The sequence below is a fragment of the Mus caroli genome, unplaced genomic scaffold (assembly GCF_978045245.1).
Source record: "Mus caroli unplaced genomic scaffold, Mus_caroli_1 scaffold_9, whole genome shotgun sequence".
Lineage (NCBI taxonomy): Eukaryota > Metazoa > Chordata > Mammalia > Rodentia > Muridae > Mus > Mus caroli.
In genome coordinates this window covers 121,138,722-121,156,286 of record NW_028227264.1, presented here as the reverse complement: position 1 = coordinate 121,156,286, position 17,565 = coordinate 121,138,722, and the positions used below count along the sequence as shown (strand labels likewise).

The 17,565-nt window shown below is 44.8% G+C and overlaps 1 protein-coding gene across 1 annotated transcript in view; it reads left to right on the top strand.

Moving 5' to 3' along the window:
• Tbk1 (TANK binding kinase 1) overlaps positions 1–17,565 on the top strand; it is a 36,980-nt gene that overhangs the window by 16,150 nt on the left and 3,265 nt on the right. Inside the window, exons 7-20 of the mRNA XM_021174318.2 lie at positions 750–860; positions 3,115–3,294; positions 5,202–5,398; positions 6,478–6,536; positions 6,838–6,929; positions 9,189–9,290; positions 10,447–10,525; positions 12,527–12,648; positions 12,741–12,817; positions 13,493–13,532; positions 14,047–14,148; positions 14,258–14,354; positions 14,962–15,068; positions 15,469–15,540. Coding sequence (XP_021029977.1) covers positions 750–860; positions 3,115–3,294; positions 5,202–5,398; positions 6,478–6,536; positions 6,838–6,929; positions 9,189–9,290; positions 10,447–10,525; positions 12,527–12,648; positions 12,741–12,817; positions 13,493–13,532; positions 14,047–14,148; positions 14,258–14,354; positions 14,962–15,068; positions 15,469–15,540 — 1,437 coding nt within the window. The remainder of the gene's footprint in view (positions 1–749; positions 861–3,114; positions 3,295–5,201; positions 5,399–6,477; positions 6,537–6,837; positions 6,930–9,188; positions 9,291–10,446; positions 10,526–12,526; positions 12,649–12,740; positions 12,818–13,492; positions 13,533–14,046; positions 14,149–14,257; positions 14,355–14,961; positions 15,069–15,468; positions 15,541–17,565) is intronic.

Below are 17,565 nucleotides of genomic sequence, written 5' to 3'. Positions count from 1 at the left end.
CCTCCATGGAGGAAGCAGCAGAGTGCAGCAGTTGGGTTTCTGGTCGGCTCTCGTTTGCTCAGAGCACTTTGTTTAGCTGATGAACTAAAAATGATGGGACAGAAAGAAACCCTGTCTTGGCTGATGTCAGATACTGCTGACTGGTGCCGAATGCGTTCACGCAGCTACAGGTATTCTTATGGGAAGACACAGTCTGAGACCCCGAGGCCTGAGGTCCTGGCCAGCCTGGCTTCTGCCCATCGGTTCTACACCACACTCTCCAGGGTGGACAGTCGTAGAGCATCTTCCTACCTCTCTGTGTGCTTTTTGTCTATGTGGAGATTTTTCTGGTCCTGCGCTATGTACAGTTTTATCTCCCACTTCTTTAAAAAAAATAAATAATTTGATGGCTCATTTTGCAGTAGCCTTGTGGTCTGCTTGGCTGGATGAGCGGCTTTTATAGTCTAGACAGACTCAGGCATAACGGTTTTTATGTTTGCCCCATTTTTTCACATGGAAAAATAATTTTGTTGTGAACATCAGGCATATTGGGCTCTCAAATGAAAACCAACTGGCATATAGATAGTATTCGCACACTACTGTCCTACCTCAGTCAGGCAGAACACCGATTGTCTCATGGATGCCGCAGCCATCGGTCACAGAGGGCTCTAGTCGATGATTGCAGGTGCAAGTGAGGGGAACTTGCAGCCTGTCAATAGGCCGTGCCGTAATGACCTGCCGTACCTTATTCTGCTGTTGTTCCTCCTAAGGTATAAAATAATCACTGGGAAGCCGTCTGGTGCAATATCTGGAGTACAGAAAGCAGAAAACGGACCGATTGACTGGAGTGGAGACATGCCTCTCTCTTGTAGTCTTTCTCAGTAAGTGCAGTGTACCTAACTCGTGACCTTTGGCACCTTGTGGTTAAACTTTTTGTATCCTAAAAATCATAAACATGCAAATATCTAAACATTTCCAGGGCTGGCTTTGTTTGTTGTTTCTGTCAGTTTTGGTTTTTTGAGGCAAGGTCTTGCTGTGTAGCCCAGGCTAGCCTTGGACTCAGTATGTAACCGAGACTGATAATTCTCCTGGCTCTGCCCGCCATGTGCTGGGGTGACAGGCATGGGCGTCACTGCTGACTTTCTAGTGTAGCTTTATTTTGATTAAGTTGAACCATGGGATAGTGTGCACTGGTGTGACGTAAACACGCTGAGGACACAGGGCATGTTGTGTTCAGATTGCTCTTCCCAGTGGAGGAATCGACTTTCATCCTGATGTTTGTACTGATGGACCACAAATAGTGCTATAATAGGAGTAAGATTTTAAAAATTGGATTTAGAAAAAATAAGCATTACCAAGTTTAATATTCTCCTTTTAAAAAAAAATTTGTTTTATTCAAAGAATACAAAATAAGCATTTCTAGGCCCAGCACACTGGCTCGAATTTTTAATCCCATGGGAGGCAGAAGTAGGAGGATCTCTCTGAGTACAAGACCAGAACTCTAAGAATTATATTGCCAGATAATCACAAAGAATTGATTAATAGCAAATTAAAAGTAGCAGGGCATGGTGGTAACACACCTGTAATCTCAACACTCAGGAAGCAGAAGCAGATGGAGCACTACAAATTCAAGGCTGGCCTGTGGTACGCAGTTCTAGGATAGCCAGAGTTCCATAGAGACCCTGACTCAAAAACAAACTAAAAAGCCAGGTGGTAGTTCATGCCTGTAACCCCATTATTTGGGAGACAGAGGCAGGAAGATCACCATGGGTTTAAGGCCAGCCTGGGCTACCTAATGGGTTTCAGGATAGCCTAAAGAACAGAATGAGACCCTGTCTCAATCTCCCTCCTACCCTCCCCCAAGGGAAGAAAAAAGTAATGGCAACACGACCCTAAGTTTTCTTTTTTAGAAAATATTTTCTGAAGTAAACTCATGTTGTGTAAGTGGATTTGCCACAAGAAGTGTGCGTGTGGAGAGCAGGACTTTACGGCTACAGTGCTTTGTTGATTGTGTTATATTTGAATTAGGAAGTGTTACCCTTGGGGACCTTGGGAACCTGGTAGAGTATAACAGGCTTGGGCAGGGGCCTGTGCTAGTTAACTACTGTATTATTGAGGCAGGGGTTGCACGGTGAGCTGCAGACACGGCTGAGTTCTAGAAACATCTTCTACCACTGCTTTTAGCATAGAAATCTTTCATCAAAATTACTAGATTTCAATGGTGCTTTCTGTGATTTTTGTCTGTGTTAAGTAGTAAAATTTTAAGTCAAGTGAGCAGTGAAAACTACTGATCAGAATGTAGTGACGGAGAAAGAAAAGAGCGAGTGAGCCGTCCTCTGTCCTGTGTGCCACTCACGGCTGGATAGCCAGCCACAGGGAGGGGCCCAGCCTTCTGGGAAGTTGGCATCGGAAATGCTGCGGAGTCATGATACCATAAACAGAAAATTCCACACATCTCCACATGTGCAGCCAGAATGTGGGCTCTCTGAAAAGACTGAAATCCTTCAAGCCATGTGTATTATGAATATGTGAAACAAATTATGCATTTGGACCTGGATCCAATCACCTGATAATTTCATAGGTACAAATACCCCAAAATCTTTGAAAGAATCTAAAGCTCAAAGATAAAGGATAGCCGGGCGTGGTGGCGCACGCCTTTGATCCCAGCACTTGGGAGGCAGAGGCAGGCGGATTTCTGAGTTCGAGGCCAGTCTGGTCTATAAAGTGAGTTCCAGGACAGCCAGGGCTACAGAGAAACCCTGTCTCGAAAAACCAAAAAAAAAAAAAAAAAAAAAAAAAAAGATAAAGGATATGCAGTCTATAAAAATAATAGCAATTTGTCTTAGTGTTTTATTGCTGTGAAGAGCTGCCATGACCAAGGCAACTCTTACAAAAGAAAGCATTTGGTGTTGTGGGCTTGCCTAGAGTTACAGGGAGAGAAAGAGAAAATAAAGCAACACCTTCTAACCCTCTCATAATGCCGTCCACGGTGACCAAGTCTTCAGATCGCTGAGCCTGCGGGGTCGTTCCTATTCCCACCACCGCACGAGTCCTTTGATTTGTGTTTTCTTTGTAGATGTGGCTTTGTCACACAATGATATTCTCTCTTCAGTAATTTTTTAAATACTATTTTAGGGGTCTTCAGGCACTGCTTACCCCAGTTCTTGCAAACATACTTGAAGCTGATCAGGAGAAGTGCTGGGGTTTTGACCAGTTCTTTGCAGAGACTAGTGATGTGCTTCACCGAATGGTAATCCATGTCTTCTCGCTACAACACATGACGGCGCTTAAGATTTACATTCATAGCTATAACACGTAAGTGGCTCTGCGTTCTTGTCCTGTCCGTGATTGTATAGTGTAGTAATCTATGCTTGCATCTCCTAAACATCTCCTAAACCAGGAAAACAAGTAGATAAGCATGCCTTACCTTCACAAATAGCGTGTCTCATTAGTAAAACTAAGTTCAGGTACTCAGTAAAGCCCTGATCCTTATTGGAAATAAAAAGGATTAATTTTCTTAAATGCTTAAGTTACTTTGTACTGAAACTGCAAGTTTGAGGGAGCTGACTCTATGACTTATTTCAGTGCCGTGTATTGATAAAAATGACCTGTTTTACTGAAGGGATGGCCTAAGTTGTAAATATAATAGAGTTCTAAATCTAGTTTAGTCTTATTTGTATAGTTAGCATAAAACACCTTAGGGATATTAAAGAAATATTCACTATTTATTTTGCATAAATGAAAACATACCATGGGATTTTCTTAGCTCTCATGTCATAAGGCTGAGTATGACTAAAGGTGCATCTGCAGGTAAATCCAGGGGAAGGGTTTGAGGATTGTATCAAAGTAAATATATTTAGTGGTGACAGCTTACTATGTGGCAAGGTGCTATCCCTGAGGGAAACGGGGTGGAGGGGCCAGGCACCTGCCAGCATTATCTCTTACAACTGCACAATGCAGTTAGTAAGTAACCCTAAGTTCAAAGACAGCCTGGTCTACATAGAGAGTTCCAGGCTGGCCAGAACACTATATAGTGAGAGTTGGTCTCAAAACAACACCCCCCAGGCAGTGGTAGTGAATGCTTTTAATCCCAGCACTTCGGAGGCAGAGGCAGGCGGATTTCTAAGTTCGAGGCCAGCCTGGTCTACAGAGTGAGTTCCAGGACAGCCAGGGCTACACAGAGAAACCCTGTCTCAAAAAAAAAAAAAGAAAAGAAAAGAAAACAACGAGAGAGACAGAGAGAGAGAGAGAGAGGAAGAATCAGATTCATTCTTTGTACCTTAGTCTGTTTGACAGAATTTAAATAACAGTTTTGATGTCTCATAAAATTGATGGACAGAAGAAGGCTTGAGTTGGCTCAGGAGCTCTAAGAAGAGCCCAGGTGTGCTTCTCAGTACACATGGCGGCGGCTCACCACCTAGAACTGAACCCTCTGGCCTCCAGTGGTGTATCAGACAGGCATATGGTGCACAGACACACATGTAGGCAAAACAGCCACACACGTACAAGAAAAATACATTCTTAAAAAAGTTGTTTTGTTTTGAAATTCATAAGGAGGGGTTTGAGGCATAGCTAGCTGTGAGGAGAGTCTTCTTAGCATGCAGGAGACCCTGACTACAACCACGAATACCAAAAACCGGACAGAAGTGAAAATTAAGATAGTTTAGAGAAGATATTTAGATATTAGTAATCTAGTAATTAGATCCAGTACAAGAGAAACAGAATATAAGTCCAGCAATTCTAACATAACATTAGATTATTTTCGTCACATTTTGGGTCTTTATAGCCGAGTCAGCTGCTGCCATTGTTACATGCTGGACATCCACTTGAGCTGAAATTAGCCATCCAAGCCTGAACCAGTGAAAAAGCAGCTTGAGTAGAGCCACATCTCATCAGTGGCTTTCTTTGCTTCTGAGCATCTATTCAAGGGGAGTTTACCTTTTCTTCTAAAAGTTAATTTTGAGAAGACTCTAATTTCTTAGTGTATTTTTAAGACAGTCTGGTAGTCGTGCTTCAAGCCCCTTTCTTGGCTCTTTGTATGTTTAAACCACTTGGTCTTCAACATAAAGATGGGCTTGGGTTATATGGATTCCCATGCTGGCACATTTTGGTGTCCTTATTAACAAGGTGCTGTGAGAACTGTTCTTAGAATCACTTCCAGGTGAGCGGTGCTGGCTAACTCCACCCTGCACTCTGTCATCCCTTCTTGACATCCCTCACAGTGCTGCTGTGTTCCATGAACTGGTCTATAAACAAACCAAGATTGTTTCCTCAAATCAAGAACTTATCTACGAAGGACGACGCTTAGTCCTAGAACTTGGAAGACTAGCCCAGCATTTTCCTAAAACCACAGAGGAAAATCCTATCTTTGTCACGAGCCGGGAACAACTCAATTCCGTAGGACTGAGATATGAAAAAAGTAAGCTGTCTTTTTGTCACATTTTAAATGATCATGAAAAAGCAAATGTCTATCATTGTAAAACTGATGTTTTCTATAAAGCTGACATTGATTTGAATGTAAAGCTTTCTAAAATGTTGAAATTACATAAGATAGTTTATAAAGATTATAAAATTGAAAAGCCTCATAATCTTCTTCAATTTTACTTCAGTATTTTGTTTTGTGAAGTGATGGTTTGTGTTTTACTGTAACTTCTTTTAGTGTTTTGATAACTCCCAAAATAGTATTCCCATCATAACTTTCAGCCAATATTTATTCTAACCAGTATGCATAGAACATTCTGCCATTCTTATAACAGAGTTAAGAAAAAAGTAGATCTGTGTCTTTGAAATTATTTGAAATTTGTTTAACCAGAGTTTTACAACCATTTGAGACTTCAATATTAAAGTTGGATTGAAAGACAAGTATGGATTAGACAAGTATGGATTTCATCATATTAAATATATTTAGAAAGTTGTCCCTGGCTCCTACATTGTGCTATAGCATGTGTGCACGTGAACACTTAACGACTGCTTAGGGAGTGAGCTGACATGAGGGGTGTGTGTGTGTAGGTGTGGGGTGTGTGTGTGTGTGTGTGTGTGGGTGTATGTAGGTGTATACCGAATGGCAGAAGGCCAGAGGAGGGCTTAGCTTTGTCCTCTCTGCCTGTCCCCTTGAGACAGGGTCTCTCACATACCTAGACTTGTCGTTTTTCAGCTATTCAGGCTAGCCAGCAGACTGTGGGGATCCACCAGTTTCCTCCCATCAGTGCAAGGATTAGAGAGAGAGAGAGAGAGAGAGAGAGAGAGAGAGAGAGAGCGCAAGCACACCTCTGCAACCTGCAGTGATGAGTCTGAGCTCGAGCCTCACAACTGCACATCAAGTGTTCTGGCCCAGCCACCCAGCGTCTCCCTAGCCTTCTCTTCTCTAAAGCTATGGAGAGGACCCTAGAGAACTGCCTCACACTTGTGATTTAGACAGTCTCCGTGCCATGTAAAGAATTCAGTCATTTATCCCGGCATTCTTAATTCTAATTCTAAGTCTTGTACTTGACATTTCAGTTTCCCTCCCTAAGATACACCCGCGCTATGATCTGGACGGGGACGCCAGCATGGCCAAGGTTAGTGCTTTGATGAGTTAGCAGAGGCGCAGAAATCAATGTGCTGTGTCTCTGGTGTGACTTAGGAAAACGCTGTTTTCAAGTATTACCCATTCCAAGTTGTTTCACATTCTAGTTTCCTTTACTGAACTCAGTAAGAAGAAATGCTCTTCATTGAGACATGCTAATAGCTGAAATGTTTATTATAGCTACATCTGTCTAGCTGTCAGACATTGGGAGTTTATTTTCCTGGTGAGAATGTAAAAAAAGCCTGCAGTGTTTTACGTTTCTCTTACCTTGTCCTAACTTTGTCTCTCACTAGGCAGTGACGGGGGTCGTGTGCTACGCCTGCAGAACTGCCAGTACCCTGCTGCTCTATCAAGAATTGATGCGCAAGGGGGTGCGGTGGCTGATGTAAGTAACAGACCTGATTCGGTAAGCCAGGGTCCAGCCCCGCACCCCTCCACTGCTGCAGGCGGGCAGACCCCGGCTTGACTTGGTTGCATTATTTTTGTTGACTTCCTACAGTTACCTAGAGACACTCAGGACAGACTGTCTGAATTGTAAACCCGTACGCTCTGTGAAGCGTGCAGTCCTCTTAGACCTTGACAGGTGCTTGGAAGACCTGTTCAGTGACATAATCTAAGATAGTCAGTTCTCTAGGGATTAGGCCCAGTCTTCCTCCACTTCCTACCTTTGCACACACACTCCTTTTTGACAGAACTATTGAGCTATAATCCATAACTACCTAATTCACCCATTTAAAATGTACAGTGTGGCACAGGTGACAGCAACCAGCCCTACTGAGATCAGACCATTCTGTCACCTCACACGTCCTGTGCCCAATGGCTTCCACTCCCACGCCTGCAGCCCTTCCATCACTAATGCCCCTTGTCTGCATAGATGTGGATATTCTTTCAGACATCCATGGACCTGGAAGCATTCCTACAAGAATCTACTCACCTTGACCAGCAGTCTAAATTTTGTTGCTGTTCATTTAATATAGTTATTCTAAAACAGGTTGATCTAATGAAATATTCTACTCCTGAAAATTACCTTAAGAAATACAAGCATTAGGTTGGAGATACAGCTTAGATGGTAAAGTGCTCGCAAGGATGAAGATTTGAGTTTCATCCTTGGAACCCGTCCTTTTTTTTTTTAACAAGGGAAGTGGGGGCATAATGGCATAGGCTTATAATCCCACCACTGAGAAAGAAGAGACATATGGGTCACTCAGCCTTTCTGGCCAGCCAGCCTAATTTGCAAGGTCTCAGAGAAAGACCCGTCTGAAAACCAAGAGGTGGTAGTACTAGAGGAAAGACACTGGTGGTTAACTCCTGGCCTCTGTTCCCCAGTCCCCCTCTTGCCTCCCCCTCTTCTCCTCTTACCTCCTCCCTTCCTCTCTCTTCCCTCCTTCTCCCTCCTTCCCCCGCCCCCCTCAGTCTTTCCTTCAAGAGCTGTGCTGTGGCTGTGCACATCATTTATTGATTGTGTGTCCTGCAGACATGCAGTGTGACCTTGATGCCAGAAGGCACCAGGGCATGCTTTCCTGGGCTCAGAGCCCTGCTGTTGCTGTGACAGCCCACATATGCTTACACTTGTTCATTCTCACACAGATGTGTGCACTCTCAGGTCATTTCTATTCCTGGCTCTTGGTTTTGAGTTGCTGGCTTCCCATGTAGCCCAGCTTGGTCTCAAGTTCATGATCTTCCTGCCTCTACCTCCTAGGTGGTAAGACTACAGGCATTTTGTTATGTCGGCTGGTCTTACTATCTTGGGTTTCTTTCCTGTGACTAGTGTTGTGTCAAACAAAGCACACAGCCTTGTGCCTGTAACAGCTTTCATGTGGTCATAGGCTGTTGCAGAAAGCTCTGTGCTTGGGGGTAGCTTAGTGCTAGGCTAGCGCTTGGTGTGTGTCTAGAAGAATTAAATATGCCGGTACAGATGGTAGCTGCTTTTCCTCTTTTCCTCTCGCTGCTCAGTGGGTTCAGCGGTTCTTTTTATTTATTTATGTATATATTTATCTATCTATTTATCTATTTATTTATTATGGTTTAAGTTTTAAAAACCTTCTTCCTCATGTAGCCCACTGTGTCAGGTTTTCTTTTAAAGGACCCCTTGGTGTGTCAGGCTTCATTCCTCACATGTGATGTCCTCTTCATCTTTTATTTTTTATCTCTCTAAAAGTAATTCATAGGCTGTGGAAAAAAAAAAAAAACAGACTTTGGGTCTTTTTTGCTGATGTTGAAGTTGAAGGCTTTTCATACAGGTTCACTGTGTTGTCCTCTTTCAGAGATCACATGCGCCATAAATAGCAAAATTAACTTAATGACATAAATGTCACATGACTATTGTAAGTTATAGGTCAGTGCTTGATCCTTACTGTAATTTTAATGCCTTGGGTTTCTAAACTATAACCTAATTACTAGTGGTAGTCTGTGAAGTGTAAATGCCCCAGATATGGAAGAGTCACCCGTTTTTTTTTCTTCTATTAAGCCCACTGCAAGGGTAACAAGCTGGCTAGCGTACTGCCTGGCACAAATAATGCTATCAATGATACCTTAAAAATGTGACTTGGCATTTAACATTTATGATGTATTTAAAATAGAATTTCCTTATAATCAGTGGCCGCCCTTAAGCAGCCCGTGGACTAAGGGCCTCGTTGTTTTCCAGTGAACTGGTTAAGGATGACTACAAAGAGACCGTCCACAAGAAGACGGAGGTAGTGATCACCCTGGATTTCTGCATCAGGAACATTGAGAAGACTGTGAAAGTGTGAGTGGCAGCAAGTGCCCTGTCTGTCGGGACCTCTGTGAATGCTCAGCTGAGTTTCTGTTCTGACTGCCTTTAGCGTGCGGAGCGCATTCTTGGGGCAGCCCTGGCTCACAAGGGACAATAGCAGGTCTCTCATAAGGAGTTACTCTGTCATCTAGTTGGCATTTCCCCACCTTTTCTGTGTGATGAGGCAGTGGAGGTGGGACCGCCTCTTGTCTGCTGGGAGACAGAGCTGAACAGGCAAGAGAACATAAGAAGCGGCCTCTGGAACAGCGGTCTGGGGTAGTTTTGGAATATCAAGAACGTCTTTTGGGACAGTAAGATGTGTGAGTGGGTGAGGATGCTTACTGCACAAGCTTGGGGACCTGGTGCTGGCTCCAGGAAAATAGCATCACCACAGCCTGCTCTGACCTCAGCCCCGTGCATGGTGCATGCACACACAACAACGTTAATAAGTAAAAAAAAAAGTTACAGAATTTTCACAGTGACCTTTAATTTATTCTTATGATTCTTGTCTCTAAATGTATTTTGCAACAATGAATCCACTATTTATTCTGCAGGGAAATACAGTAAATGTAGTCAGTATGTATAACTGACATATACACTTATAATGATGTGCATACATTCTGAAAGCTGTATTTTCACCATTCTCCTGGCAGAGTGGGATTTGAAATTACCTTGCCCTGTGTATTTTATCCTAATCTGCCTGTGTGGAGTGGATGTCCAGCTGTGCTGATCTCAGTACACACCTCCCCAGCCTCCTGGTAGACTTTCAGACAATGCCACCGTATGTGTGCTGGCTAAACCCTCCTGCTCCTTGGCAGGTCATCCTGGGAGTAAGATCACTAGCAGACTATGGAGTGGGTGCATATGCAGTGTGGATCCGTAGGGCAGGGGCAGCTTCGAGGAGTGATGGCGTGTGACTTCATCAGCCTACACCTGCAGCCACCTAAACCAAAAACCCCAGACAGAGGGGAACAGTGTAGGAAGTTCCTTCTTCAGGAAGGCAGTGAAGATCTTAGGCTCTCTCAGCATACAGACCTTGAGTACATTCTTATTAAATGATCATGATGATCAAGTTCACTTCCTAAACTTCGTAAAACCTGCATTTGCTGCCCTCATCCATCTGTTTCCTGGTGATGTCTTTTTCAAACAGGTATGAGAAGTTGATGAGGGTCAACCTGGAAGCCGCAGAGCTGGGTGAGATTTCAGACATACACACCAAGCTGCTGAGAGTGAGTACTGGGGGCTGTGGCAGCTACAGGCCGTGGTCTGCTCCTCTGCTGCTAAGAGCCAGCAGAAACCTGAGCAGTGTCACTAAAGCTCCCTGGAGAAAGAAAGAGTCTCCTTTGCCCTTTGCTAGAGGCTGTTTACATGATTGTAGCTTATTTTATTTTATATATATATATATATATATATATATACACAGTTGGTTATATATAGCATGTATAATTATATCTTATTCTATACACACACGCGCGCACACACGCACACACACACAAGCATACACAGGTGCACTCCCCATTTCAGCCATACAGTTCTTTGTACTATTTCCAAATGCTTTCTGTATTTTCAACACACATGTGCATCTTTTTTTTTTTATTTGCTTTGTCTTTAATCCTTAGTGCTGCTGTGGGTGTTCACCATGTGGTTCTTTACCATGCGCTCAAATGTAGGTGCTTACGCTTGCTTAGAAACAACTGCAAATCCTGAAATAACAGATGTCCTAGAAAGAAAAGGCTTTGGAATCCTCAGGCCATGAATTGTTTCTGTAACTGAAAAGGCAGTAAGGACACAGTGTGCTAAACATAAAATGGGAGTTGTCTGATGGGTCGCTCATTGGAGCAGAAGCGCCCACAGTTATATACTGTGAAAGCTGACTATTACTCCTGGGCTGCCTCTGTTTACCCAGAGACTCCAGATGGGCTGCATAAGGGCCTTTTAAATGACTTACATTATTTTTAAATTATGTGTATATGTGTGTTGCTATGCACGTGTGTGGACAGGTGATCATGCCTTGAATCACCTGCAGCTGGAATTACATTACAGGCAGTTGTGAGCACCTGATTGTGGGTGCTGGGACTTGAACTCTGGTCCTCTGGAAGAGTGGTATATGCTCTTTAACCACTGAGCCATCTCTCCAGCCATCGTGAGGCCTTTATTTGTTCTTTGTAGCATTTAAGGAATTCATAAAATGGACATTAAATTAAAATGTAAAGGAGGGCCCACAAGACAGTGCGGTGAATAAAGGTACTGTTGCCAGCCTGATACCCTGAGTGGATTCCCAGAATCCTCCTGACAAAAGAATACCAACTCCATAAAGTGTCTGACCACCACACATATGCTGTGGCATGTGTATACCCACACACATCCACATAAGGAAGAAAATGGAATTAAAAGGTTTTTTTTAATTAAGGATGTAAGACCTAGGGGTCAGATAGATCGGTTGGTAGGACCTGAGCTCAGTCTCCCGGAACCGGTGCGGTGCGGTGCACATTTGTAATCCCAGCCTAGAGCAGAAGCTCCCTAATGCTGCCAGTGCTTAGCCCATGTGGTGAGTTCTAGCCACATTTCTCAAAATGGCAGGACACAGGAGAGTGACACCCAAGGCTGTCCTCTGCCCTGCTCGTGCTGCACACAAGTAGGGAACTCAGTAGCAGCGCACATCTCTCCTCCTATGTTGCCAATCTCCAGTTGTTCTTTCCGTAGCTTTAGATCTGCAACAGTGGTTTTCCAAAGGATAAGGCATGGGTGAGTAACAGGTTATGGTGTTTAGTGCCTAGGGCTGGCTGGTTGGCAGCACTTATCTGTAGGATGGACAGTGTCAGGATGCATCGCGGGTTATAAGTTGCTTCCCATGAAACTTTCATACGCTTTAAGTGGTATTTAAAACATTGGAAAAAACATTTTAGGTCTAATAATTTAAAAGTCAGAAACAAGGGAGGTAGATTACCTCCTTTGCTTGAGTTAATGCCTAGCATAGAAATTCTAATTTCTAATTTTAAAATAGCACATCACCAGCCCCACCACAAATAAACAAACAAAACCAGTAATAAAGAGGTTTTCTGCATGTCCTGTAGCACTGACAGAGTGGTGCCTGGGCAGCGGGAATGGCTCATGCAGGGGTCCATGGGGGACCCAGCAGAGACCTAGAACAAGCCTTGGAGAACTGTCTCTATTGGGCATTTGGATCTAATCCGTTGTTCTGACCTAACCTAACCCATTGTTGTATTTAGCTTTCCAGTTCTCAGGGAACAATAGAAAGCAGCCTTCAGGACATCAGCAACAGGCTGTCTCCAGGGGGCTTGCTGGCTGACACCTGGGCACATCAAGAAGGCACGCATCCAAGAGACAGGAAGTAGGTGTCGGCCTGCGGGCCATGAGTGCCTGGGACTTGCTCTTTCTTGCATCCATTCCAATCATTTACATGGGTTTTTCTTCCTTACACAGTGTAGAAAAACTGCAAGTCCTGTTGAACTGCATCACAGAGATTTACTATCAGTTCAAAAAAGACAAAGCAGAACGCAGTAAGTGACAGCTCTTCGCTCATCTTCCGTGTCAGCTTAGTGTCGAGCAGGGACATCGCTGTGTGTGCTTTCTGTGCGGCTACACATGGTTGAATGTACTACGTTATTGTCTAGCCAACCTTCTCATGTCTAAAAAATTACGGTCATGAACCCTAAATCTTGTGGTGGTCCAGGCGCACGGGAGTGGTGGCTGCTAGGCCCAAGGACACTGAAGTCAGCAGCTCTGTCACCCGTGTTGCCCAGGCTGCCCTTCGGCTGGTGTTCATCAGTTGGTTGGGTTTGGTTTTTTGAGTCAGGGTTTCTTTGGTAACCCTGGTTGTCCTGGTTGCTCTGTACACCAGACTAATCTTGAACTTAAAGAGATCTACCTGCCTCTGCCTCCAGAGTGCTAGGATTAATTAAAAACAAACAAACAAACAAACAAAAAAACCTAGAGATACAAGCTTTATTAAAAATATCCTGACTTAAGTGTTGAAAATTAATTTTTATTTTTAAATCTTAACTTTATACTGACCAAATGAAAGCATCAGCAGGCCATATGTAGCTAGTAGTTCCCAGACCTGTTATAGCCACTTCAAACCCTTAGGCTTTTTAAATCAGTAATCTCAAAGGAGAAAATATTACATGTGATGTTCAACTCCACACTAACAAAAGTATACTTTTTCTCATTTTCAGGACTAGCTTATAATGAAGAACAGATCCACAAATTTGATAAGTAAGTGCGCAGACTGAGTTAAGATTCTTCCTGCTAAACTTCTTTTGGTATCTTTGCTTCTTTTTAAGTTGAGCTTAATTGGTAACAATGTGATGCAGCCCCTGCCTCCGGGAGGTTTCTGCTCTGGGTGCCCTCTGTCCAGCTCCTGTCCTCTGTTCCCTTGGGTTACTAAGACAGGAGGACGACTTGTCTCCACCTCTGCTGTGCTTACAGGGGGCATCCAATGAGACCCGCACGACCACCTTAGCTAACTCAGCCAATAAGATGGGGGGGAGGGGCTGGAGAGATGGCTCGGTGGTCAGGAGCTGCTCCTCCTCCAGAGGAGCCCAGTCCAGTGCCCAGAGCCCACGGTTCACAACCGCCCACCCGCCCGCCCTTAGCTCCAGCTCTGGCTTCTGAATATTCCAAGCCCACAATAATCACAAAGCCATGAATTTGTACATCTGAAATGTTTGCCATTGGAGGTAGAAATGGTGAGGCTACATTAAATCCTCTGCTTATTTCTTATTTGCAGGCAAAAATTGTATTACCATGCAACAAAAGCAATGAGCCACTTTTCAGAAGAATGTGTTAGAAAGTATGAAGCGTTTAAAGATAAGTCGGAAGAGTGGATGAGGTGCGTGGCTGCGTGGGAGGATGGGCGCTGGTCTGTGCAGCACAGAGTGCCGTGTATTCTGAGGGAGTTTCCAGAGGCTGTTTGTTAATGGACTCTCATTGGTTTTCAGAAAGATGCTTCTCCTTAGGAAGCAGTTGTTATCGCTAACTAATCAGTGTTTCGATATCGAAGAGGAAGTGTCCAAGTATCAAGACTATACTAACGAGGTACATCCCTCCATGGCGTGGGGACAGGCTTTGCCCTGGGAAGGCTGCTTCAGTGCTTCTGAGACATGCTGGACATGTGCCACCCTGTGTGCACAGGCATGACAGGGGATGGCTCTCAGGGGCTCCAAGATAGCGCTCAGGTCGGCAGGCTTGGCAGAAGTGGCCACACTGCTGCGCCATCACCCACTGGACAATTGCAAACACTGATGACTCATCTCTTTATTGTTTATAAGGAAATTGTTTTAAAGAGTGTTGAGACTGGGCGGTGGGGGCGCACGCCTTTAATCCCAGCACTCGGGAGGCAGAGGCAGGCGGATTTCTGAGTTCCAGGACGGCCTGGTCTACAAAGTGAGTTCCAGGACAGCCAGGGCTACACAGAGAAACCCTATCTCAGGAAAAAAAAAACAAAAAAGAGTGTTCATCTCAGTATTTCACATTGGCAGTTTTGAAGGAGGAATTTACAGCTGGGCTGGGGCTGTCGATGAGCCCTAGAGAGCACTGGGAAGTGGGGGTGAGCAAGCCCATGGCCTTCCTGAAGCAGGAAGCTGGTCCTTGGTTGGTAGGTAGTGTCTGCCTTGTCTGGTGACATGCTTGCTTTACATTGTAGTTACAAGAAACTCTGCCTCAGAAAATGCTCGCAGCCTCCGGTGGAGTCAAGCACGCCATGGCCCCGATCTACCCCAGCTCTAACACATTAGTGGAGATGACTCTTGGGTAAGAGGCTTTCTGGGCAGTTAGAACGGTGCCACCTGCTCTCCTTGCTGTCTCTTTTCTGTCTTGCTGTCTACCGTGATGTCTACTATTGCTCCATGGGCCGGTGGATTATAAAATAAAACAGTGTGGGCTGGTGAGATGGCTCAGTGGGTAAGAGCACCCGACTGCTCTTCCAAAGGTCGAGAGTTCAAATCCCAGCAACCACATGGTGGCTAACAACCATCCGTAACGAGATCTGGCGCCCTCTTCTGGAGTGTCTGAAGACAGCTACAGTGTACTTACATATAATAAATAAATAAATCTTTAAAAAAAAAATAAAAAAAAAATAAATAAAACAGTGTGAACACAATTCTAAGGTGTTGACTAAAGCTGCTTGTCTGTCTTTGCTTTATACATCTAGTATGAAGAAGTTAAAGGAGGAGATGGAAGGCGTGGTTAAGGAGCTGGCCGAGAACAATCATATTTTAGAAAGGTGAGTGCTGCGGCCCGGCAGGGATGGAGCTGACTCAGTTCCAGCTGTGCTTGCAGCTCTTTGCCTGTTCAGAAGGTGCAGTAGTGAAAGGCAGGGGGAGCCTTAGCCCTGCGCGTACGTCCCTCTTGGTGCGTTGGGGAACCTGTGAGAACCTGTAGCACTGATTCTATTGTTGGTGTCCAGGTTTTGATGGGGTCTCACTATGTGGTGTAGCCCTGGCTGTCCTGAAGCTCACTCTGTAGACCAGGCTGGCCTTGAGCTCACAGAGACTGCCTGCCTGCCTCTGCCTCCCCAGTGCTGGGATTAAAGGTGCGCTTCAGTCACTGCGAGGAACTTGTCATCTGTTTAATAGAATAGCTTGCTTACTTGACTCCGTGTGCGGACACGCATGACTCTTCGAGTGATTTCTCCAGTTTTGGGCTTCAGAGTCGCCCATCAGACACCAATGCTCTGACTGTTACTAAGCGGTCTACAGAGCCCTCTGTACACCTTTTACTTACAAAAAAGGAAAGCAGCATTACAGCCTAAGGAATGAGCTCGTTTGTCTTCACAGCACAGCACGGTCCAGTGATACACAATTTCCTACTTCCATGCTGAGGAATGGCTGTGAGAAAATGTCTCCATGGTTAAACTAAGAGCAGATACCTGCATTTTCAGTAAAACCTGTGCAGCTCGAGATGTAACCTGAGCCATCCCTCGCAAACAGTGCTCACGGGTGTGTGGCACGGTACTGGTGCTCGGCAGAAGCAGGGATACAGTAGAGTCTGTCATGCAGGGCCGGCTGCCAGAGCACCTTTGCTTTTGTTTTGACTGAAGTCTTGGTTGCTGTGCATTCAGAAGCCTCTGCTGTGCTAATTTTTGTGGCCCCTCTCCCACCCCTCCACACAAATACTCAGTTACAGGAATAAAATATTCTGAATCAGAAATGTTTGAGATGGCAGGATTTTTCCAGATAATGAATGTAGAGGTGAGGCTTCATATATTTTTTACACACATGAGCTGGAAATAATTTTATTTGGTGACTTAGTACGCCTGCACTCTGAGTGCACCTTGTCCGTGAGTCAGTTGTGGACTTTTTGTCTCCTTCTGCTTGTCAGTACATATAGGTGTTAAGTTCTGGGTTATTTCAGGCTTTGAATTCTAAGATTCAGGTTGTGACACAGTGAAAGCCAGGGCTGGTGAGATAGTGTCCTCCCACCCTGTGTGCGCACAGGAGTCCTGCTCTCAGTGCTGAGGTTGGGTGCCTGACGTCCTCCTCCAACAGCACCATGCTGGTCCCGGGTGTCACTTCCCACCTCTTGAAACATCAGTGCTCTCTCTGTGGGCTTGCTTTTTGATTCCCCTTGACTAGTTTGGAGCCTTTGCAGGCCCCTGCTTCCCCTCATCCAGACCTCCTTCCTCCTTGGGGAACAGTGAGATAACCTGCTAGCTTGGTTCTGCAACCACGTGGTATCCTAATGTTTACTGACAGAATTATGCCCCTCTCTTGCTTTAAAATTCTGGCAGCTGTGGTGGTTAATCCCAGCATGGTGGAAGCAGAGATAGGGATCTCTGTGAGTTCAAGGCCAGCCTGATCAGCATAGCAAGTTGTAGGACAGCCAGGGATACATAGAGAAACAAAGTCTCAAGAAAGGAAGGAAAGGGAAGGCAAGAATTCTAAGCTGCTGATACCCAGAAAGTAGTGTCAATCCATCTGGGGCCCTGGTCCTGCCTCTGTAGCAGCATTGCTGCCATCTGCTCCCCAGAGTAACACTCTGCAGAGACCCCATTCTCTCCCCTTTCTGTGCGCACTCTGGGCTCTGTATTTCGGCCTAGAAACCTTAACCCCTCATTAAAACAAAACAAAAAAGCTCCAGGGTTTTTTTGTTTTGTTTTGTTTTTCATGTATTTATTCACTTTATATCCCAATATCTGCCCCCTCCTCTCAGACCCCACTTCTCTTCTCTGAGAAAGGGGAGCCGCTCCCTTTCAGGTATCAACCCTACCCTGTCACATCTCCCACTGAGACCAGACAAGGCAACCCAG